This window comes from Drosophila mojavensis, unplaced genomic scaffold, assembly GCF_018153725.1.
Source record: "Drosophila mojavensis isolate 15081-1352.22 unplaced genomic scaffold, ASM1815372v1 contig_80, whole genome shotgun sequence".
In the NCBI taxonomy this organism is placed as follows: Eukaryota; Metazoa; Arthropoda; class Insecta; order Diptera; family Drosophilidae; genus Drosophila; species Drosophila mojavensis.
In genome coordinates, this window is record NW_025318906.1 from 12,708,622 (window position 1) to 12,733,836 (window position 25,215).

Sequence of the window (25,215 nt, forward strand, 5' to 3'; positions counted from 1 at the left end):
GCTTTGGGATAAATAAATACAAATGAATGCTAAATGAATTTTTAACTTCAACCGAAACACAAAAGCAACACAAATATAAACATTTGCCGTATTGTACATAAATTTGAGCTTTTTACTTACTTCACTCTGTCAACAATTTGCAAAAAATTCTCTTGGCCTGTTTTTGTTTATTCTGCAAAGCGCATTAAGCGCAGTTGCAGGCCGATTAACGAATTACAGAGATTGCTCTTTCTTTTTTTATTCTTTTTTTTAATATTGAGTTTATAGCACATTTATATCCCTTATACACGAAATCAAATTAAATTTTATATCTGTGAGAGATGTGAAAGTGCTATATATACTAGTCTGTCTTTAGTTCGAATATTTGTATACCTATCAAAGCATTAATAGAGCTGAGCGAAATAGAAAAAGCTGCCAAGAATTGCAGGTCTTTAAGAAAAGAGACTAAGGGAATTATACAATTACAGCAGCACTGAGAACTCATTATAGGCGTGGCTATATAGATCTCTGAATATAGAAATCGCTCATCCGGAGATGACTTTATTTATTAGGCTTCAGTCAACAGTCTCTTCCCGTCTAAGTCTTTCTTAATCCGACTTCTTAATGGCCACGATGCCTTTTCCTCACTTTCAATCCCTCTCCCTCTCTTTGACAATCTGTTCCCTGTTCTATTACCACATTCCCATTAATATCTTTGAGTCTCTACCTCTCTCCATCGTTTTGTCATTCACACTCTCACGCTCTCTCTTGATCACTCTCTCTCGATCAATCGATCTCCGTCTCTACCTCTCCCTCTCTCTATTACTCCCTCTCTCTATCACTCCCTCTCTCTTTCTCCCTCTTTCTCTCTCTCTCTCTCTCACTCACTATCTCCCTGCCTTCCTCTCTCCATCACTCTGTCTGTCTCTTTCCCTCTCTCTCTCTCCACAGTCTCTCGTACAGTCTGTATCCACCTTCGGCACCTCACCCCTTCTTTCCCCCTCGCTCACCCTCTCACTCTCACTCTCCCTCTACTTCTATCTACCTGCTCCTCACAATTGTCGCCTGAATATTTAATAAAAACCTAAACACATATTATCTAATTATAGACACGAGAGCGTAATATTTAACGTTAAACAATAGTTGATAATTTGATGGTTTGCATGTGAGCACAACTACCCTAAATAGCCAGTTGGACAGGGTATATTTTCTTGAACGGGCATGAGCATATGAGTGTGTGTGTGTGTGTGTGCAGCATGCAATTAGCCAAACTTTGCGTTGCGGTTGCATAACACAAGGCCTTCGTATAACTGTACATGTATTTATATACAACCTACGCGCGTTTATTTGCTTCGATGTTATTTGGTCGACTCGAGAGTCGAGAGTTGTCATTATGCAAAATATGTTGCATTATTTATAGCATAAATACAGGCGCTGACATTGCATGTCCGCTGCCCGAAGCTGGCGAGCGCAAGTAAACAAACAAACAAACAAAGAACCAAACGGGCAGGCAGGCAACCGCAACAAGAACAACAGCAACAACAACAACAACTACAACAAACATGTGCAACACAATGGCCGCCGCACTTAAAATTAATTGAACTTGAAATAAGTGCCGCATGGAGCACGGCTTGTACTAGCTCATGAGAAACTCTGTGGTCGAGCCAAAAGGCAAAAACTTTGCCAATGCACACACACACAAACACACACACACACACACGCACACAAGGTTTTCATTAGTTTTGGAGTCCTGCCCAAGCAGTTTACGTTTTCTTCTGCCTTTTGGTCAAGTTGCAAAAGGCAAACTTAATATTTAGTGCCATTTGCTTGCTCTGACAGTTTGCAGAAGTCAAATTTGTTGTTGCTGTTGCGGCTGATGCCCGTTTGTAGAGTGCGAAACGGGTATATTGGATTCTAGTAGAATGTTCAATGGACATCAGGAAAATATTTTAGTGTGTAAAAAACTCTGAGATGAAAAGAACTGACTATATGCTTGAATAACTGAATGATTGATTGACTGACAAAAGAATTACTTGACTGATTAAGCAGCCAGATTGGTGATTGGTGGCAGCCTTGATTGATTGGTGACTGAGTGATTGATAGTAAAATTGAATGATTGACTTCCTGATGGACTGGCTAACTGATTGAGAAAATTATGAAAATAGTGTTTGATTGACTGATGGACTGCTTGGCATAGTGATTGATAGACTGACGAATTGAATGACTCTCTGACTGACGTACTATTTAATTGACTGACTGATTGACTGATTGATTAACTTACACCCTGATTGATTTACTGACGAAAAGGAATGAAAATGAAAATTATAGCAAATTTAAAAAAAATTAAATAAGCTTATAAGAGCGAGTACTACGCGGTCGGTCATACCCGATTGTGCATCTCCTAGTTGTTTTCCTGTTGCTGCTCAGGTCCTCCCTCTCCCATATTTTTTATGTTTTTCTCTCTCTTCTTTTTTTTGGTTTGGTACGCGAACAAGTTGTGGAGTAAAGTGCATTGAAATCTTTGTAAGTAACTTGAGTAAGCCAACTTGGCACAACAATAACAAACACACAAACAACAACAGCAACTGGCAACCAGCAAAGGACAACGACAACACAACAAATGGTTTTTATTGCTTCTCTGTTTGTTGTTGCTGTTTTTTATATAGTTTGTTTATTTGAGCAACTTTCTACGGTTTTTTTTTTTTTTTTTTGCTTTTATGTAATGCATAAAAGTTGCTTTCGCCGCTGACAACTTGAGTGACCACAGCGAACAACAAACATAACAGCAACAACACCAACAGCAACAGCAAAACAACATTGTTGTTGCTCAAGCATCAAGTTTTCTATGCTTTCTTTTTATTAGATATCATCAAAATGCTATTTCAGCAGCTTAGAGTATTAAACGGTCATGTAAATTAGGCAAAGAAACTAACAGAGCAGCGAGAAAGAGACAGCGACAGACACTCAAACACACAGTGCCAAGCAAACAGTGTGCGCGAGAGTGAGACGTAGAGATAGCGGGTGGAGCATGTGTCCCTGTATTGTATTGTGGTACGTGTCAAAGTGTGCCCCGAGAAGTGCGCTAAATTAAGCTGTCATTAAGGACTTAATTAAAGTCCTTTGTTGAAAGTTGACATTGTGTAAGGAAACATTTTGCTGCTGTATGCGAAAACAAATGACAATGACAACAGCAACAACAACGACAGCAACAACAACAACAGCAACAGAGAAAATTGCTGCACTTGAAAAGCTGCCAAAAAACAACAAAAAAAGTTGGGATTTTTAAGGGAAAACGGGATATGACATCAAAGCAGCTTTCAAAATGATGTGTGCGTGAGGGAATGGATGTGTGTGTGTATGTGTGTTTATCAAAATGTTCAACAGTATCATGACAAAAGAGTAAGCGAGAGGCAAGCACATTGCATACGGCATAATGAGGCGAGGCGATGCTGCAAAAACTCATTAGCAGGCAAACAGACAGACAGACGGGGCGCGAAAGAGAGACAGACAGACCCAAAAAACGACAGTAAGACAGACTGAGTGACAGAGCAGTCAGGCTAGTTCCATTGACAATTGCAGATTGTATTAAATAACACACACGCGTAGCGTAAAAGAGGCACTTGGCGAAAATGAAAACATAAACGACTTGGCTTTTAATTAAATATATATGTATATATAAATATATATATATATTTGTATTTTCCTCTTCTGCTGCTTATTTAACAAGCGGCACTCGCTTACTTTGAAGCTCAAGCAGAAATTCAATTGCAGCAACTGTGACTGCCAAACTGTTTTTAATTGCCGCCCAAAGGTATGCAACGGAAAGCAGAGCAGCAACGATAGCTGCTACAAATGTCTGGCAACCTCAGCAGCAGACCAGACAACAACCCAACTCATATTCCTTTGAGTGTGTGTATACGTATGTGTGCGTGTAGGTAAGTGCAGGTGAAGCAGGTTTCGCTTTGAGTGCGTTTGTCTGCTTAACAAAATGACTTTTATTTTGAGCTGCACTCAAAATTGTTATGTCGCCGGCGTCGTCGGCAGCATTTAAAATAATCACATTTTGAGCGCCAAGCATTAAGCACACACAGACACAGACTGAGCAAGAGAGATGACAATAGAGGTGCTTTAAAATTGCCCAGCCTCACACGTACACACACACACGCACACAAACAAACTACTTCCGCACGAGTTTGCATTCCAAAATTGAAACTGCAAATGCAATGGGAAAATCAGCCAGACGACGACGCGTGCTGCAATTTTTGCATACTTCTCTACGTTTTGAAACAATTTTGTCGTCTAGCGAACGTGTTAGAACGTGTTGCCGGACGCCCATTCTCCCTTTCCTTAATAGCTACAGAGTAGCCCTTTGTTCTCCCCTGCAGTTGTCTCACCCCACCCCACTGCTCTAAAGCTGAGATTCTGTGAAAGGTGTCCCGCAACATTCCGATGGGCCACCCCGTCTGGGAATTATGCGCTGGCCGGCTCGGCCGCATTCTATTGCCGTTGGGCTTTTCAAATGTGGCCAGATGCCGCAAATCGAGCAAAGGAAACCCAACAAATACCAAGCGAAAAAGCTCTGCGGCAAATTCCGAGAATCAATGCGTTTAGCAAATGAATAATAAATTCACATTCAAAGCATACAAGCTAAATTCAAAATTGTTTCAAATGAAAATACTACATATATCCAAAACAACAATAAAACATTTTCAGTCAAAACCATTTGAATGTGGAATTTTAAAAATGTATAATTAATTGACAAGTGCCATCCCATAGCAGAGTAGCATACTGCAAATATAAATAAAAATTTGCAATTGCTAAAATAAAACTATTTCGAAATAAATTCCAATATTGAAAAATGTTGAATAAAAGTAATTCGATTCGAAGCAGTTTGATGAATCAATTAGGTTTTGTCCGCTACAAAATTGAAATAGTCTAGTATATTTTTTATACAGTACGAGCTCTCATTAAAATACACATTATTCTCTTTTGTGCGCTCGGTCACACTGGTCAGCGACGCAACCAGTGATCTTGTTGTTGTCTGTTTGTGAAGTTTGCGCGTTCTTCTTTGTTTGGTTTTCTTTATTGTGAATTTGTGTTATAAAAAAATCGCAGTCGGCCGCTGAACCATTGTAATACAATCACGCAAACAATGAAAATTTAAAGTGATATACATACATAAAACAAATTGAAAATAATATTTTTATACATTGCATTCGTTTTTTCGTTAAGCCGTTCCAGCAGCAGTGTGTATGCATCTTGACCTATGTGTGCGAGTGTGTCTGTTTGCACTTATACACACACATATGTTAATGTGTATATATATCTTGCATTAAGTGCAAGTAAATCTGAGGCTGGCAAAGCCATAAATTGTGTGGCACACACGACACAGATGTTTTTAAATGAAATGGATCCGTTGATAAAATATTAATTAATTGTTTAATTGCCGAGTGCGTTCGATATACGATATAAGATTAATACTTTTTTGTTTCCATAATCTACGAAAAAAAAAAAGAATAACAAATATATTAAACGCCGTGCGCCGACGCTCTGGCAACCTTGTTGCTGAGCAGCTTGTTTGTATGTTACACCGCTCTCACACATGTTGCGCTCTCTCGCTCGCACTGGTCCGATCGCTTGGCGGAAATGTTGAAGAATTTGTCGGCCTGCTCTTTGTAGTCGCAGTTGTTGTTGCTGCAGATGCGTGGGTACCAGAGCTGAAACCAGTTTGTCGCCTGTTAAATATTTTATTTTGTGTACCTTCTTTTATTCCTTTTATTATCAATTGCTGAGTGCTAAATGCCTCGAAAATTGAATGCACACCAACGCGCCAAACTGTAAAAATGCAAACTATATAGATATATATGTGTGTGTGTGTGTATATATATTGGGTATGCCTGCATTTATAATTAATCAAAACGAAATTGTTGCTGGGCACAGCGAAAAGAAATTTATTTAAAATCCATTTGCTACTGCTGCTGCTGCAGTTGTTGCTGCAAAATCAATTTCATCGAAATTGCAATGCATGTGTAAAAATATTTCGCGAACATTCAAAATAATACAACTTAAATGTGTTAACAGTTATTTAAAAGGACTTTTTTCTCTGTGCGGCTTGGCGAGTAAATTGCCAGCGGTCGCCAGTTGGATCAACAAACTCTCCCCCTCTCTTTTCCGCCCGTGTATCTGTGTGTGTCTGTCGGCAGGCAATAAAAAAAAGAGTAATAATCCAATTGAGGTTTGGGCAGCCCAGTGTGCCCACACCCAAAAAAAAAAAAGTAAACCAGAATGCAAGCGCAATTGATTCCTTTGCTGGCGCTGCTGCTGTTGGCATGCGTAGCCCAACAAATTGCTGGCGACTATGAGAACACATGGAACTTCTACTACGAGCAGCCCTGTTGCGCCTCCAACGAGCCGTCGAGCTATGGGCGGCACAAGCGAGGTAAACTAATTTCGATTATACAGTTATGCAATTAACGCTTAAGTTATTAACTGGCGATGGCATTTAAATGGCATTTGCCTGATTTGTGCTGCAGATTAATCGTAATTGTCTGTCCGAAGTTTTACTAATTCTTAATTGTTTATTTATGAGCAATGCGCTTGAGAGCATTTTTAAAATAGCATAAATAATATTTAATCTGCACTCTGTGCATTGATATTATTTTTCAATTTACACGCAAACAGAAAAAAATCGAATGAAAAAAAACTATATTCAATAAAAAGTAATTGTAATTTATTTGCCACAATATTGCTTTTGTTATTTATCTTACGTTTTTGTCATTATTGAGCATGAGCTCTTTTTAAACATTTATTTTTTACCACATCTATATAAAGAGAGCTCTGCCATTGTTCATTTTTATTTATTAAATATATTTTTTTAATATCATTTCTGCAGCATCAACAACATTTGCATATTAATATCGCTTCCAATTGTTATTCATACAAAATGAAAAAAAAAAAAAAAAAAAAAAAAATGCATTTTTGCAGCTTTGTGCAAATGCCCAAGTAAATACATAAAATAAATTTTAACTAGCTGCAATTATTAATAGTTTATACACATTTTTTGTTTATTTAAAATAATAAAACCGCTGCGTAAAGTTCAAAAGCCCCAGATCAAGTTTCGCCACGAGTTGATTTCATATTTCTCTTGGCTCGTTCCATAATTTCATTCAGACAAAGAAAGAAAAAAACTAAAAACTTAACCACCTGATTGAAAAACCGGTTAAATTATGTATGATTCGCTTCCAGGTGCTTTATTGAGTCATTTGCATTAACCAAAACTCAAAACTTTGTCTATGCGGCACGAGAAACCAAAAGTCCACAAATCGATTCATTAATCAAATTTTAGACGAAATTGAATTTTACCATAAATTTTACAATATTTCTACACATCTGTAAATATGGGAAACCAAAAGTTAATTTAAAAGGCAATTTGCCATAAAAACATGAAAATTATAAAAAATGGATGATTTTTATTAAAGAACTGCCTCTGGTTTGGCTTTTATTTTATGGTAAATTATGGATTGTATTTTGAATGTGTTTCTGTTGATTATCTTTTATTTTAGCTTATACTTTTATTTTATGACACTTATGGATCTTACGATTTTGTGTTGCTTAGCTCATCATTTAAACATATTGAGTTTTATTTTTATTATCATTATGACTAAATGATCATCTCAATTATCCATTATTATGAGCTTAAGAATTTAAGAATAGTTCTTTCTCTCTTCAATATCTATAAGCATTTTCCTCTTGTATCTCACTCTCTCTCTTTCTCTTTCTCCTGTAGCCATAGCTAAGAATATTAAATGCATAATTCAGCAATTCCAATCGATTCTCATAGTTTTCATATTGGATATTTCCACTGTACTTGCCACATATTTAAATGGCTCGAAACTGTTTTCTATGAACAGTTGATTGGCACCTTTTTTTTTCGTTTTTTTTTATGCTGTTGTTGGCAGAGTCTTTTTAAATTTCTTGCCTCATGCTTGGCAACAAATTTGTTGTTGTTGCCGCATGCCACGAGGACAAGAAAACATGGCCAGTGCCGGTGGCAGGTTCATGTTGCATGTACATGTCCAGTAAACATTTTCTAATAGTTCACGTTCAAAGATGCTGCCCAATGGGGGCCAATGGGCGGCTATTGTATCTGTATTAACGTTCATGTGTGTGTGTGTGTGTGTGTGTGTGTGTGAGACATGCAACACACGGCTGCTGGCAGCGTTAGCAACAACCGCAGCATAAAAGTTCACGTGCCGTCTAAAACGAGAGCAACGAGCAAACACCACAAACAACAACAACAACAACAATGAAGTGATGTAGTTGTCGCCGTTGTTGTTTTTGTTGTTGTTGTTGACGCATATTGTAGTAAACTCGCCGGCTAAGCACTTGTAGCCGAAACGTGAGGCGATTAAGGAAACGCTCAAGTTGTTTGCGCATACTTTTAAATATAGAATGCATAGGTGTCCGTACACCGTGCACCAAGCACCATGCCCCAGAGTGTCCTGCATCACACCACACACTCACACTCACACTCAGTCCATTGAATGGGCCATATGCCACGACTTTGCCAGCTTCCTTAAAAACTACAACAACAACAAAATAACAACAACATTGCAGCAGCTGCTTTAGATACTCAGATACACAGGCAAAAACAAAAACATAAAAAAATATGACTTGGTCATATTAAGTGTTAGCTACTTAACTTTATGTAAGCCAGGTTTACAAGCAGATTGCGTTGAAATAAAGTCTATTATAGTTGGCTACAGATAAGACACATAAGTGGTATCTAGATTAATCAAAGAGACATTTGGAGATATAGGGATAAGGAGAATAACAGAAATCAATATTGGATGGAGTAGATTAAAAGTCTCTGGCTTTGAATTAAGATGTATATGGACTTATGAATTTATATGGGCAATTTTTAATTTTTAGTACACCATTAGGAGCAGTACGAGTTTATTATATCGCATACAGAGAGAGAGAGAGAGAGAGAGAGAGAGAAGGAGATAGAAGAGCAAATTCTGGTCAAGCTGGAGAACTCTTATCAAATTTCTCTTTTAATAAAATTCTTATATACATTAGAATATATTAGTCATACGATGCTGCAAACCTAATTGTCTATCAATGTGAATTTTTTAGGTAGGGCATAGAAGGGCACTTGGAAACCTGTTTGAAAATTCAGTTTTATTCAATTAATATCAAAATACTCAAGTCAAATTGCTTGCTACAAGAGAAAATTTATCCAATTTTACGCTCAGTGTATGCATCAGTGCATGTGTGTGTTAGTGTGGCTAAATATTTAGTTTGTTGGTCGTGTTTTAAGCCATAAATTAGAAGCAAAGCCACAAAAAGCTAAAACTATACAACATAAAATGTCAACTATAAATTTTCATGGCCAAATAAAGTTTCTGTCTCGCTTTTTGGTTCGCTCTTTTTTTTCTGTGCATTCACATGCAATGAAAAATTGTTATTTTTATTGATTTAACGAAATTAATTGCATTCGAGCTAGATCAGAATTTATGCCTGACTATGGGCCAATCCCAATGTCCCATTGTCCCTTTGTCCCAATCTCCCAGTGTCCCAAACTGATGCACAATTCCACCTATTTTCCACGTCACGCGCCGTTGCATCTCGGCTGCCTCGCTTCCATGTAAAATGCCACATTTCATTTCGTCAGTTCATTTGTGTTGACTCAGCGCTGTGGCAGATGCTTCGCATCTTTATTTTTAAACTCTTCGCCTCTGTCTCGCCATCTGCCTGAGAGCTAAGGAGTAAGGGAGAGGGAGCGAGGGAGTGCGAATGAGAGAGTTGCCTCGGCCTGTCAACTGTCTGTTGCCCTTTTGTTTCTGTACATCGCCTTTTCAGCACTGCCACGCCCACAAGTTGTTCATTATTATTAGAATGACTTCATTAGGTAGCCGACAAATAGGGGCAGAAAGGTGTTTCCCAGGTAGCTAGCTGACAATGGCACCTGAGCTCGGTTTTCATCTCCTGGATATACACAAATATATATATTATCTCTAAAACTATCCGCTTTTCAAATCAAAGAGTGTTGGTCAACGCGATAAATATCGAAAGCTAAGTCAGCAATGAAATCGAAATATTATTGAAGGAATATTTCATATTAAATAATATAAATATTTAAAAAAATACAATATAAAGCATATATATTAAATATGTATATTAAATAATATATTTTTATATAATTAATTTATATATTTAAAATATTCATTTCAAGTCAAAATATAGTAATTTATATATTATATTATATATACACATAATAATTAATAAATTATAATATAAACACAACTGCAATAGAAATCAAATACCATATCGTATATGCAAAGCCAAGCCGTTTGACATGCACTGAACTGTATGAGAGCATTTCAAACTGTGTCTCGAACGCTTGACCCATAAAATGAATGTGATGATAAGCTGAACAACGTAGGCGTTATCCAAACACTGACCACGCACAAAACTTACATAAAACCAACAACAACAATAACAACAACAACAAGAATGTTCTATATATGTTCCTTTTGATATGTGTGTATGTGTTTAGTGTACGTGCAGCTGTATTTGTATTTGTGTTTGTGTTTGTGTTGATGCTCGCGCAATTAAAACTCAGTGACACGTTTTCATTTAAGTGCTGAAGCATGTGTGTGAGTGTATGCAGTGTAGTGTGTGTGTGTGTGTGTGTGTGTGTGTGTGTGTGTGTTGGGCTGTGTGTGTCGTATGTTTGACTGGGGGTCGACTTTTATGAGAATCACATGTTAGGCAGGGCACATAATGAAAGTTTCTTGCCGCAAATTGAGTAACGAACTGTGCAGGCGTCGCTCCTCATACCGCGTCCTGACACCGATTGTTGTTGCCGGGCTGCTGCTGCTGCTGTTGGTGTTGCTGTTGCTGTTGCTGTTGTTGCGGCTGACAAGCTGGCAGAGCAGCGACGCGTTCCCAACTGGCGTTAATGCAATGTCAAAAGCTGTTAGCTCAAAAGCTGAGAACGCACAGCAGAAAATCTGTTGGCAGTGGCCGAGGTAGTCAGAGGTAACACCAACTCTGTGTGTGTGTGTGTGTGTGTGTGTGTGTGTGTGCCTCCCTCTCTCTTTGTCTCTTACCTCGCCCTCTGTGTGTGTCCCAGTTTCACTTTGATCAGCCTCTTTGCTGTATTCAGGCCGGCCCAAAGTGTGTTAACGCCAAGTTTGCAATAAAGCTCACCAAATTGAGTTCCAATCTGAACACCTGAGCGCAAGAATTAATAATGTTAGGTGCTCGCGACGCTGCCACACACAAAAGCAACACAGAAGTCATCATTAAAAGTGCGCTTTAAAGTTTCTATGTCCAAGTTTTAAGCGACAGCAAAATCACGTTCCCTCCAACAGCAACAACTTTGCTACAGAATTTATGAGCGAAATAAGTAGTTGCAACTACTACTTCAACTACTTGCCACTTGCCACTTGCCGCTTGCTGCTTGCTGCTTGCCTCTTGCTGCTTGCCTCTTGCTGCATACTTACCAGCAAACTCCTTGCTCAACAGTTCATTGTCATCGCGCATCGTGAATTACTCTGAGTGTGGTCATGACAACTATGGCAACAATATAAAAGACAAAACTCTAAAATATTGATCTTAAAGTAGTAAAATAAAAGAGCCAAAATAATTGTATAAACTGCATAAAAATATACATAAATTTATCTAAATATAAATATGTGATTCATAAAGTTTAGTCTTACTTTTTATACTTATATATAAAATATATTTCTACATCAAATTGCATTGAATTTTTGTTTCATTCAAAAGAGTATTACGAATTCGACTTCAGGCTGTTAAGGCCTCTCCTCGCCTGTTCTTGCTTCATATTTACAAATCATTAAGCTGCAAAGTTTTTAGAATGAATGCGCTTGCCAAAGTTTTATAACATTTGATTGATAAACTCTCCGAGCTCGAGCGTTGGCGCGTTCCGCTTGCGGCTGATTAAAGTAAATGGAAGAGGAAATGAATGGGTTTATCAGCAGAGCAGCCAAGAGGAGACGGAGGAGGAGGAGGCGGAGGCGTAGGCAGAGATGAAATGGAAAACTATTAAACATATTACAGTTCATTAGAATTGCAACAAATTGAAGTGGCATGCAGCATGTCGCCAGCAAAAGGAATTATGTAATGCAAAATGCAATCAATGTCGTATTATTAATATAGAGAGAGCAGAGCATGTTGTCAATGTGCGTGTGTGTGTGTTTGTGTGTGTCGTTAGCATAACTCAATTATTTAAACTAAATGCCTAAATGAAATTTGTGCAAGTAATTACACAATGAGAACTGAGGCAGGCCAAACAAGTCACTTAATGTTAATTTGCATTTGTAATTTTGACAGAGAGCCGAAGCGCATTGAATCGCTATAAATACATGTATATGCATACATATATGGGGCTGCATTAGTTTTGGCCACTTTAATTGAATTGCATTACGACATAATTGATTCGGGCAACGGCAACGGCAACGGCAACGTGAGTCGAAGAGTTGCAGCCGAGTTGCCGTAGTCCGTTTGCATTGTTAATCAAATTGAGGCTCGTTTGTTGTCGATTTGTTGCCGTCTCGAGAGTGCTCACTGTAGTTGCGCTTAATTATGCAAGAGTCGCATTTAGGCAGCATTATACACCAAGTAAGTACGCAGCACACACACACACACACACACTCGCACACACGTCAGCCGCATTCGGTTTCTGTTTACCTCTTAAGTGCTCATTTGGCTGCCTCATTTTGCCACTCGGCGAATGCATGCGAAATTAAGCGCACCGTATACCCTTGACTGAAGGTAGTTGCTCCTGATGAGGAGGAGCAGGAGGAGGAAGAGGCAGCTCTAGAGTTGTCCTCGGGCAGCTTAGCTCCTGCAACAAAAAACTTTAAATGGCTTGTCCTCGTTTATGGCGCTCCAAATGGACACACATTCAGGGAAGCCAGGCCAGGCCAGGCCAGGCTTGGCAGCCAGGCAACCTCTCTAGCCATTGCCACAAAAACCTGCACACATGTGCTCTATGACTCTAGCACATCGGGCTTCAGGGTCTGGGATCCATGCTGCAGGCTCATCAAATGAAGTTGCCATTGCCAAAGCTCGCAAAACACCAAAAATGAAACGGTTGCCGCATTTGTTGCGTTTTTGTTGCCTGCTTTTCGGCAAGTGGCAGAGGCAGGGATGGCGAGGGTGCGAGGGTGCGAGGGGAGCAGACCTGTTCCACTCAGTGTCCTGCCAGCAGCAAAGCGCATAAATGCCAGGCGCTTTCAGCTCCTTTTTGTTGCTGTTGATGCTGCTGCTTTTTATGAGTACTGTTTTTGCATTTGCTATTTGGCAACAAAATGAACTCAACTACTGCTGCAACTGCCCGCAACTGTCGCTACTCCACTGCCCAACCCCCTCCTTCACATAAAATGAACTAAATAAAGTTGAAAATGTTTCGCACTCTGCCAACAAAAATGACTCGACTGCAGCTTTAATGCACTGCATTTGCAATATTTATGCGAAATTTGATGCTCACTCAAGAGCGAAGAGCGCGCAGCAGACGAGAGCAGCAGATCTTAAAGATCAGCTATTTTACTATTCAAGCTATTCCACAGGGCCATAGATAGAGAGCTAAAAGAGAAGTTAAATGAGGTGAAGATTATTGAATAGAGTTGAATGTTTACAAGTAAATACTTTTGTTTATATATGGGAAGGAGATAATAATGATTACGTTTTCTGCGATACTGGGCAACTAGGAGATACCCTGTAAATTTTACTATTTTTAATATATTTTTTTAAGTTAAGTGCGATGAAGATTATTGAACAGAGATTTTTTTTAAAACTAAATACGTCTAGCGGATAGTAAATATTTCTTTTTCTAAGTATATGATCAACTAGGATCTCCTAGTCTCTCTTCCTCCTTCTCCTCCTCCTCATACCTTACTCTGCTTAACAATTCATTTTTATTTAATATCGGAGAGCCCTTTATTTTAATGGCATGATACGAATGAAATATCGGGGAGATATGACGACGATTTAGAGCTTTTGCCTTAGTTTTCATGGTATTTTCTATTCAGAACTCATTCAAATTGGTTCGAGGCAGAATATATGTTCTTGCCTCTTAGAGAATTCTTTTGTTAAAGATTTCAGTAAATTTTCTAGTCGTGCCTGGCTCTGGGTATTTACTAGTCGAATACTCTCGCTCAGAGAACTCTTTCAATTTTAACTCCGCATTCAGAGTATTTTCTAGAGGAACTGCTTTGCTTGGAGAATTTAATTTTCATTTTCGCCCTCGAATAAGAGTAATTTGGAGTCGTTTACTTATTTTTGGAGCACTCTTACTTACTTTAACTACTTCATTTTCTTATTTGCCAATATTTAATTTAATATATTCATTTATTGTCTTACATTCATCTTGTTAGCATAGATCAGTATTTAAGCATTTTCATAAAAGAAAGAAATTCCTAATTAGAGGGCAGCTGAGTTCAATTTGAAGCTCTACTTTGCAAGCCCAAATAAATGTAGGTGTGATGGAAGAGATAAAGCCAAGTCGCTGCCGAGTTTTAATTATGGTTATATGCAATTTCTCGGCAAATGAAATGGCAACCACTTGAATGCGGTCGCTCCGTTCGGTGTCTGGCAGCCGGCAACTGGCAACTTGCAGCTGGTAAATTTGTGACTGGCAACTGGCAACTGGCAAGTTGATCCACTGGGGCCGCAGGCCACGAATCAGCGCACAAGTGTGGATAACAACACGCCTAGACATCAGACGTCTAGACAGTTTTCGAGTGCTTTATGCTGACGTAGTGTACACACACACAACACACACAGGACACACACACACACACACAAGCGAGAAAGAGTTGCCGACAAGCAACGCAGAAAAGAGGAAGCCATTGCTCATAATTAGCCAGCAAAATAATGGGAAATTTACATACGCATCGCATGCATGTCGTCAACGGAGATTAGAGACTCGAAATATGCTTTATAAAATCTCTGCAGAGCGAAGAGTGCACAGAATGACAAATGACAAACAGTTCTTAGAGAACTTTAATTAGTTGAGCAGATGCAGAACTTCACATGTTTGAAACTGATTTAAATTATGTTTGAGCAAATTTGTCACAATCTAAGCGATGCATAAAACTTATAACTCACAAATGTCCCATAAATCTGATGGCTTCGTAATGTTTTTTGGGCAGCGTAAAATATTTAGAGCATAGATTAATTTAACAGCTTTGGGAAGTATTTTTAAATTTTATTATCATATTTTATGACTTTTCTTTTTACATCAAATGGGATTTTCTTTTACATGAAACTTAAGTCAAGGCTTTTGGTTAACGATTTGATATAAAGTGAGTTTTGGAGATGTGGTTCAGAATACTAAATATATTTTTTAAATATTTATTTTCAAGTCAAACTTTATTTAAATGTCAAATAATATTTGCTTGCTGTTTTGAATACTAAATATTTCACTTAAGATATTAAATAAATATCTATATTTATTTTCAAGTCAAACTTAATTTGAATGTCAAATAATATTTGCCTATCTAATTACACACACACACACATTGAGAGAAATATAAGAAATAAATTTCATAAGATCCTCTTTGATAACCGTCATCAAGTTTGCTTTGGCAAACGTTTTGGCTAGCGGCTGCTTGTGGCATCTATGAAACCCCTTTGGAAGCGAACCCTATGCAAGAGTAACATTTCAAAGGAAACTGTCCTGTCACCAAAGGCTGCCTCGGCTAGTCTCCCTCCCTCTCTGTGTCCTTGGCAGGTGCCCTGTGACATGTCTGTGGCATGTTGGCCTGCGGTGCAGAAGACAAATTCGCAATATGTTTACTGCATTTGAGTCTCATTATTCTTTTTGTATTTGATTCGATAATAACGTTTTTCAAAATGACATTTCACTCGACTCTCGAGGGTAGCTATAGAAATTGATTTGACTGCCAGGCGAGGCCAGGCCGGGGCCCTGGTCGTAAAGACGTACGCATATTTATGAAGCGCATAAAAATTATTGACATATATGGAGTCATAAATACCCACGCATATGTACGTCGGTAAGCACTGTATGTCCATAATAAAAAATAAAAGAAGAAGAAAAGAAGGAAGAACAAGCGAAGAAAACGAAAGAAAAGCCACCCGAAAATCTCAAAAGCATTTTCATTTCGTTTAGAGAGTAGAGCGGAAAAGCGAAGCAGCGAGTCAAAATGTTTGGCTCCCATAAAAATTGTGCGCTTTGAAAGGCAGCTCGTAAATGCAATTTGATTTTGATTGGACTTGGATTAAAAGCAAATAAAGGCGACGTCTCGCCCTCAAATGCGAAGCCTCGACGGTTTGCTGAGTAAAACACATTTACGACTGCTTTTTGGCTTAATGTGTGCGTCCCGCTCTCGCATTTGATATCCCCCCTCCAAGTCAACTACACTCGATTGACAGTTGCACCTGCAGCTGCCACAGCCACAATTCATATGTGTCTAAACGCATTCACTGAGAGTTGGCAGCTGATAATTTTAGTAGAAAGTTTTGGCGACCTTCCGACGTCCTCAACAATATGCCTGCGATTAGCTTCCGTTCAATTTGCAATTTATTAGCATTCATAGCGAGTGGTAGGAGCAGGAGTCGGCTTCGAAGCAGGAGACAGTCAGACAGCCAGACAGCCAGACAGCCCATGGCAGCTCCGGAACACTCATAACAATTTATGCTGTCGCCGCTCTGCATGTTTCTCTTTTCTGGAGGGGCGGAGCTGCCTATCCGGCGATGCCTTTTACGGCCGTATGCGTAATATTTTTATAGACTTCGCTCACAGTCGTGAATGCTGTGCGAGACAATTGTAGACTAGCAAATGGAACTAGCGAATATGTTTTGCAGCAATTGCCATCGTAAATGTGCCGCAGATCGTTTGAGCAGAAGCTGTTTTTCGCCCTAATCGGCGTGGCACATAAAGTATTACGGCATAAATTTGACTACAAATCTGAACAATATTGAGACAGCCAATTAACATGTATGTGCATATTTATGTTAACTGATTTTGTGGCTTTTATGGCATTGTTGTTGTCATGGGGAGTTATTGGCAGCTTCAGGCGCCACAAAGTAGCCAAACATTTTGGCAACAAAAACTAAAGTAGAGAAATAGCTAATTTAATTCAATTAGCACAGCCGCATGTCAGGTGTCAAATCCAATTTAATTATAGAGAAACAAATCTGTGCTGAAATGAAAGCAATCAAAGTCAATCAATCAATTAATTAATTCATTTGTATATCAAACTGAAGCTGAGATAAAATTGCCAATGCAATGAAAGTTGACTACAGTTACAATAAAAACTTATAAACTGCAATTTGAGTCAATCCTTGGGTAAATTTCTGATAAATCTACAATTTTATTGTCTCTTATTTCATTTCACTTAAGCTGCGCAATTTAAAGACTCTGGCCAAAAGATTTAAAACCCATAGACTTAAAGACACTCAAAAAAATATAAATATATGTGTATATATACGTAAAAGTGGCCAGCAACTAAGGAAAAAAAAAAGAAAAAAAAAAAATATATATATATATAAGGTATTCAAAAAAGAAAAGCGAAAAAAAATTTGCAGAATGCGGAAAAAGTTCGACAGCGAGCGGCAAACAAAATGCGAGTACACAGCGTGTGAGAGGTATGGGCACAATAACAATTCAAGCGTATACAAGTCGACTTCCGGTTTGGCAAGGACATTTACCCGAATTCAGCGCAATATATGCAAAAGCACACACACACAGAGTGAGAGAGGTGTGAGAGTAAGAGAGAGAGAGAGAGAGCGAACCTAACATGCATGCATATGTATTGTCGCCAGTGCTTGTAGTTCCTGTTGTTGTAGCTGTTTTTCCCGTTGGCAAACAAAAGACGCAGATGCCTTTTTCCTTTCCTTCGCTTTTTTTTTTTTTTTTTTTTTTTTTTGCCTTTATTGACGCTGCTGGAAAAGCTTCAGTGTTTGCTTTTGTCCAAAATGTTCTTTAAATCGGAAATCAAAAATAGCTGCACTTGTGGGCAGCAGGAAGCGGAGGGCGGTTGGGACAATGTCATTGGAACGAGCCATTTGCATTTGCCATTGTTGCGTGAGAGTTAGCCACACACACACACACACACACACATGCATGTATGTATGTAAAATTGATATGATTGACTAACTGACAGATCAATGCATAGCCTGAAACTTAATAATAGGAAAATGCATGGGAAAACTCTTTTTGGCAATTCACTTGAAATTCTGTTGATTTACTAATTTTACAATCGAACAAACGAAGAGACCTTCAAATCAGATATATACCTATCTATATATGCTGTTATCATTTGTAAATATAGCAGAGTTTATTTCTTATTAAATAAATGTTTTGTTTTGGCACTTTGAAGATTTTAAAGCGCTTTTTGTTCACATTGTTTAATGGGCTGCGGTTGACAGTTTAATGGAAAATACAATTTATTCAAATACACATGCAATACGTGCGACAGCTGACAATTTGCTCGCATCGAACATACAGATATGAGCATCAGCAACAATAATAATAACAACAACAACAACAACACCAACAAGAGGTGCAGCTGAAAGCGCATAATTGTAAGAAGTGTCGGCAAATTAATTGGACATGATATTGAAGTTGAGAGTTTACTGGCTGACAGGCACATTAAAGTACATTGTAGCTGTATGTGTGTGTGTGTGTGTGTGTGTGTGCGAGTGTGTGTCTGTGTGACCAGCACATCAGGCAGTCTAAGCAAATATTAATTAGTTTAATTAAGTAAATGCGTGCTCAGCGCTTTGCGCCTCGCTTTCAATCTCTCTCCCTCTTCCTCTCTTTTCTCACTCTCTCTCACGCATACACACACACACATATATACTCACTCATCCAAAGTACAAACAACGCGCAGACAGCGCGTCGTCGATGAAATTAACATAATAAGTATGTGTATATACACACACAAACACAATTAAACAAACACATACACGCACATATACATGTTTGCTTACATGAAAACATGATTACATACAAATAATCGTAGTCGTTCGAAATATCAAATTGTGGCCAACAATTTATAAACAGTTATTGATTAGCATTTTTCCAAATTGTTAATTAAAGTCATGGAAATGATAAGAAATAACTTGAAATAATATAATACAATATTTAATTTAACAATTTGTTATTTGGCAATCAAAAAATGAGAAAAAAGCTACAAAACTAATTTTTATTTATTATATATAATATTCATAAATTATAAAAATTAATATTGTGTATATTGTATATACACTGCGCGTCATCAGGTTAGCGCCCCCCTTTACGCTCAACCTCAAAGGTAAATAAAATCTAAACCAGCAGAGCTCCATCTTTGAAATTTTTTTACATTATACTCCATTTATTTCTCTTTAAAATACAAAAAGAATGGCTACTGTAACAATAAGGATTATTTTTTAATAATTTTTTTTGTAAAATGTACAAAAAACATGTAACAAAAATTTGGTCATCAGATTAGCGCCCCCTGCGCTAAATTCAATTTATTTAAGTTAATGACCAAAAATAACACCTGTATTTTAAGCTATTATTATTTTTAGGTAATATTAGTAGTGCGTAGTGCCGTTTTTTGTTTGAAATTACTTCAAAAATTCGATTAGGAGTGGAATTATAAAGTTGTTCAATATTATTCAAGGATATGGTTGACCAAGCGTGTTCAGTACCTTCGATCAACTCTATCTTTGCACAATAATGCTTTTCGGACTCATATACTTTCCTGATCAACCATCCCCAGACGTTTTCAATGATATTAAGGTCGAGTGAATATGGTGGCCACTCCATGAGATCAATTTTTTGGCCCTGAATCCAGGACTTCAGGGATTAGGATTTGGATTTGGAGCATTATCATGCTGGGAAATCTAATGCCGGTTTTCAGACAGGTTACAGAAATGCGGAACAGCAGTTTTAAACACGATGTTATAGTCCTATGCGTTCATGCGCGATGTCAAAAATTGAAGCTTACAAGCGCTGTAGTAAGATATTGCACCCTACATCAATGCCACACCACCCCCCGCCGCAACGGCTTGGAAACCGTTCCACATAATGTTCTTCTATGCGTAGGTCATGGATATAATAAATTTTGCCATCAGCTCCTTCCAAATTCAATTTTTCTCATCAGAAAAGACAACATGCTGCCATTGGGTAGACCACGTCATGTTCGCCCGGCCAAAATTAATGCGTATTTCTTTTCTCAGCATATCGACTGGTGTCTTTTTTTTTACATTCTGTTTCTTTAAGTAATTAACTTTCTTAATTGCTCTTTAGACCGTTGATAAGCTCGTCTTAACACTGATTTTAACCCTAATCTTGGTGGTCGATTCGTGGGAATTCGAAGCTTCTCGAACTAATGCTCTTCTATTTCCTTCTGAAATCACTTGATTATTGCCGCTTATATAGTTTTTTCCATAGTTTTCCCTATTTGTAAGAAAATTGCCACTTAGTTTTCTGTTTTTTCCTGATTTTTCAGCAATTTTATGGTTGCATAGTCTAGATTCAAAGTATGCCTCAATCTTTGATTTTCAACCAAAGATAAAACTGTTTCTTTACCCATACTATAAATATATTGAATACTTTAAGCTTCACAAAAAATTTGGTGAGTGTAATTGCCAAAATAAGCAAGATAATTACAATTGCATTTGGGGGCGCTAATCTGATGACGCAAAATAAGTGCACACATTTTTGCGAAAATACAGAAGAATATAAAATAAAACATAACGGGTTTTCACTCGCGGTTTTTTTTGGTATGAGAGACATCTCATATGATGATAATGAAATAAAAAAAAACCAAGAAGTTGCGTGCAATAGGCAAAGAGAAAAACGTAAAAGAAAATGAGTGTAAGGGGGGGCGCTAACCTGATGACGCGAAGTGTATGTAGATATATGTATATATATATATATATATATATATATATATATATATATATATATATATATATATATATATATAATACAATATTTAATAGAATACAAGAATACAATATTAATATTTATAAATAATATATAAATATCTAACATTATTATAAAAGAAGCTTTAATTTATTATATATAATATGATAAAAATACTAATTAAATTTATTTATTTTTAGTAAATACAAAGTAAAATTAAAAATTAAATTTTTTAATGTATAATATAGTCTAATTCATATATTATAATAATTTGAATTTTTGCTTTTTTTTTTAATTTTCATAGCATATTTTTGCGGGCTGCCAAGTTGACTAATATTTTAGTTGACTTGCTTCACATATGAGCAACTTTCACAGATTTAACACGTTAAACTTAATGTTTAATGGTAACGTGCACCGTTAGAAGTTGATCAAACTTTTGTAAATTGAAATACAAAATATTAAGTTACTTTCGCAGCGAGAGAGAGAGAGAGAGAGAGAGAGAGATAGAGAGCAAGAGTGCAGTGCTTTGCCTTTTACGCACTGCTTACAACATTTTGCTATCTAAGCAAGTCTCTCTCTCTGTGTGTATTGGTGTTTGCAAGTGTGAGTGCAGCGTATTTGTGTTGGCCAAAGTTAAAAGTAAATAAACAACATTTAAAGCTTGCACTTTGGCTACATTTGCCGACGCCGGCGATAGTGTCCAGCACTGAGAGAAATGTCAAAATGTCATTTGATTGAAATGGGATATCTCACTCACAGGCGCCCGCCAGCCAGTCAGCCAGCCAGCCAGCCAGCTCCTTTGCCATATATTTGTCTCTGTCCGTGTGTGTGTGTGTGCGCCTGTCCTTTGTGCTATAGAGCAGACACCCTGCGTACTCCTGCCCCCTCGCATTTTCGGACTGGACTGTGTTTGCGTTTTGTCAATGTCTCTGCATAAACTTTGTTGACAGGCGCTCATTTGTGCCGGACTCTGAGTTCAACTCTGACTCCGACTTCGACTCGAATTGCAATTCTAGTTGGAGCAGAGCAGGGGGCGTGGCCCACCCACTTAAGAAAATTTGTTGTCTAAATATTGAACGAAGAATGAACTATGCTAACTATTTACAATAATATGTATATGCGAATGTTTTTTCTTTCCCTTTGCAGATCATGTGCGCGAATTCACATGCGGCAAGCTCTACTACCGCACGTTCCACTTGAGCGAGGAGCGCGACTCACTGTATGTGGGCGCCATGTAAGTATCCTAACCGGGTGTAATCCCAAATCCTTAAATGCTGGCCAAGCTAAAATCCAAATCTATTCTGTTCGCAGGGATCGTGTATTCCGTTTGAATTTGCAAAATATTTCCTCTTCGTATTGTGATGTAAGTATGAATGCATTTATTGCTACCTATTAATTTATAATAAACTGACAACAGCAACAGCAACAACAACAACAATAAGAACAACAACAGCGAGAGCAACTATAGCAACTATGCAGAGCAATAACAATAAGCATATATAATCCTGGCATTTGCTTTTAGGCTAAGCTCCCACGAGCTCCGTTTGTTTTGCTCGCTTGTCGAGTGGACCATTGGATGTTGCTATTGTTGTTATGTTCTTGTTGCTGTTGTTCGCAATTCCCCTGGCCACAAATCTAACAACCAGCGAGCGCACATAAAACGTGTAGCACGCTTTTAGGCAAACAAGCTATGCCACGCTGCGGCACATTTTTAAAAATTCATTACGCGCCTTCCGCACAAACTTTTCCATGCACACACAAGCGCGCACACAGACAGGCATTTATGGGTGTGTGCGTGTGCGTGTACACTAGTGTGTAGTTGCCAAACAGCCGCTGCTGGCTTAAGCCGCCTTTCCTTTTAGCCTAATACTTTTTATCGTCGGACGTTGTCAACACACTCGGCTCACAGGGTCAAAGGATGTGGAGGATATGGGGGACGTCGGGGACGTGAGGCGCGCATCAAATGCGAGCCAGAAATCTTCGATTCCCCGATGTAAGCGAGTGAAAAATATCTGTTTTAGTTACTCAGCTACCAAAATCCAACTGCCAACTGCCAACTGGCAACGGGCAACGGGCAACGTGTCCCTGTCCACCTACCGCAGCTGGAAAACAAAAAGAGGCCGAACAGAAACAGAAACAGAAGAGAGAAGCATATTTAATATGCGCTCTGGGGGCTGCATTATGGGCATTCCGCTTTGCCATGCACGAGCCCAGATTCCACGTTTCGTGTGGTAATGGCTCAGTGCCGCATAATTTATGTACACTGCGCGAAAAACAACATACATATTATAAATGTATTCCGCAATATTGAAGAGAGGCATTCATATGAAAAAGTTTTAAAGGGGATGAAATAATTCAATGAGTACAATATTATATTAATTTAAAATTTAAAAATTATTTAAATTTCCAGATTTGTTAAATTAAATAAATAATAATAAAATATTTAAATAAATATAAAAGTTAAATAACAACAAAAAGCTAAAAAAAAAAAAAATAATTAAAAAAAACCTTTTAAGTCTAATAAAATATATGAAATAATATAAAATTTAAACAGTCATCAAAAACTAAAAATTAAAAAACAAATAATAATAATAATATAATATATATAATATTTTTTTTAAATATATCATTGCAAATAATTATAATATAAATAGTTATATATAATTAATAACAATAACAATAATAAAAAAAATACTTTTTTTAATGCTTTAAAAATCAAAGCTTCTAGCAAAATTATCTAAAAAAAATGTTATAAAAGAGGTTAAAAAGCTCATCAAGCTTTTATGATTTTTTAAGTTTACAAAATGTAAAAAAAAAAAAATATTTAAAAAATGTTCGTTTTTTATTTAAATATGTATATATAAAATTTAAAATTTTTAACAATTTTATGTATATTTTTAATTTTTCTCAAATATTTCTAAAGGTCAACTTGTTGCCAGTTAACGGTTCACCTTAGCCAGTGTGTACACACATTAATATATTTTGGCAATCTTATAAATAAGTTCTGTTTTCTTTCTGCTCACGAGTTGAATTTACGTTTATTTCACTGTAATTGGCTTTTAGAAAAATTAAAAAACTGATTTATATGCAATGGGAAAGTAATCATAAATCATTATAATTATGCATATCTAAGATAAAGTTAAAATATTGATTTCTGATAGGTGAGAAGAAAAACTTAGAACTATAATATAATTATGTTGGGAGAGACGAAAATGCAATTTAATGTATATTATGCAATTTTATATTTTCTGCAATGCCAGTGTCTAGCTGTAGGCTCAATTGGTGTAAATGTGTGTGTGTGCGCTTGTGAATAATTTGGCCATAAATGCCAAAACTTGCGAATTATCGAAACTCGTGAAAGCCGATACACACACACACACGCACACACACACACCGACATACTCATATAGTGAAGGTGTGCGCACCTGTGGGAGGCTGTTTATGAATTTATGTCATACAAAAGCTTGTTTTATGAGTGAAACGTTGTGCGCGGCTGTGGCTGCCTGCAGCTGGCTGCCTGAAACCTGGTCGCAAACGTATCATAAAACCGAAAGACGCTACGTTTTGCAGCCATTTCGAGACATACGCCCATCGGCCCACCTGCCCACCTGTCCACCTGCACATTTGCCCACCTGCTTTCAAACCATATCCATCGCAGCCGAGCAGTCAGCCAGGCATTGCCAACCGGCATCTGTCAATATATTTTATGTGCTATTTTGCACACTCACACATACACATACAGTGCGAGTAACTGCGTTCGCCCTGGGCATCATTTGGTAGTGGCCTACAGCAGTGGCAAGGTGCTCACTGCTGGCTGCGACTGCGACAGCGACTGCGACAGCGACTGCGGCTGCGGCTGCTTTATGCGGCAAATGCAAATTTTACTAAATAATACATGATTTTGGTTTTATGTGGACGCACAGCGCTGCGCCGCTCAGCTCTGCTCCACTCCCACCCTCGATAGGTGGTGCGATGTGGTTTGGTGTGGTGCGGTGCGTGCGCGCATTTCGCTTGAAAATATTTCGTATGTGCTCGTTACATTACGTGATTTATAAATCAATTTGCTTGAAAGCATGCCACAAGCAGCGCTTGGCCTTCTGGCGGTTCCTTATATCGCCCACAGCCACCGCCTCTAGTTGTAGTTTATGGCCGCACCACCGGCAAATGTAGCCAAAAACGAAAAAAAAAATATATATATATATATACACATATGGAGGAAATCGGGAAACCATTTTTGCTTAAGAAACTACTCCTAGACGCCTCCAGCGGCGACTGCATATAAATGCTTGAATATTAAAATTTCAGCTTCAGGAGTTGTTCCA

At 37.8% G+C, this 25,215-nt stretch overlaps 1 protein-coding gene across 2 annotated transcripts in view; it reads left to right on the plus strand.

The window, feature by feature from the left end:
- Nucleotides 1-25,215, plus strand: part of LOC6579670 (semaphorin-2A) — a 55,236-nt gene that overhangs the window by 19,274 nt on the left and 10,747 nt on the right. Inside the window, exons 1-4 of one of the 2 annotated variants that reach the window (XM_002005516.4) lie at nucleotides 5,001-5,111; nucleotides 6,061-6,418; nucleotides 22,040-22,127; nucleotides 22,205-22,256. In XM_002005516.4, the coding sequence (XP_002005552.1) occupies nucleotides 6,265-6,418; nucleotides 22,040-22,127; nucleotides 22,205-22,256 (294 nt within the window). In that variant the 5' untranslated portion in view covers nucleotides 5,001-5,111; nucleotides 6,061-6,264. Of the gene's footprint in view, nucleotides 1-5,000; nucleotides 5,112-6,060; nucleotides 6,419-22,039; nucleotides 22,128-22,204; nucleotides 22,257-25,215 lie in introns of those variants that run through there. The other variant, XM_032729807.2, reaches the window with a different exon arrangement.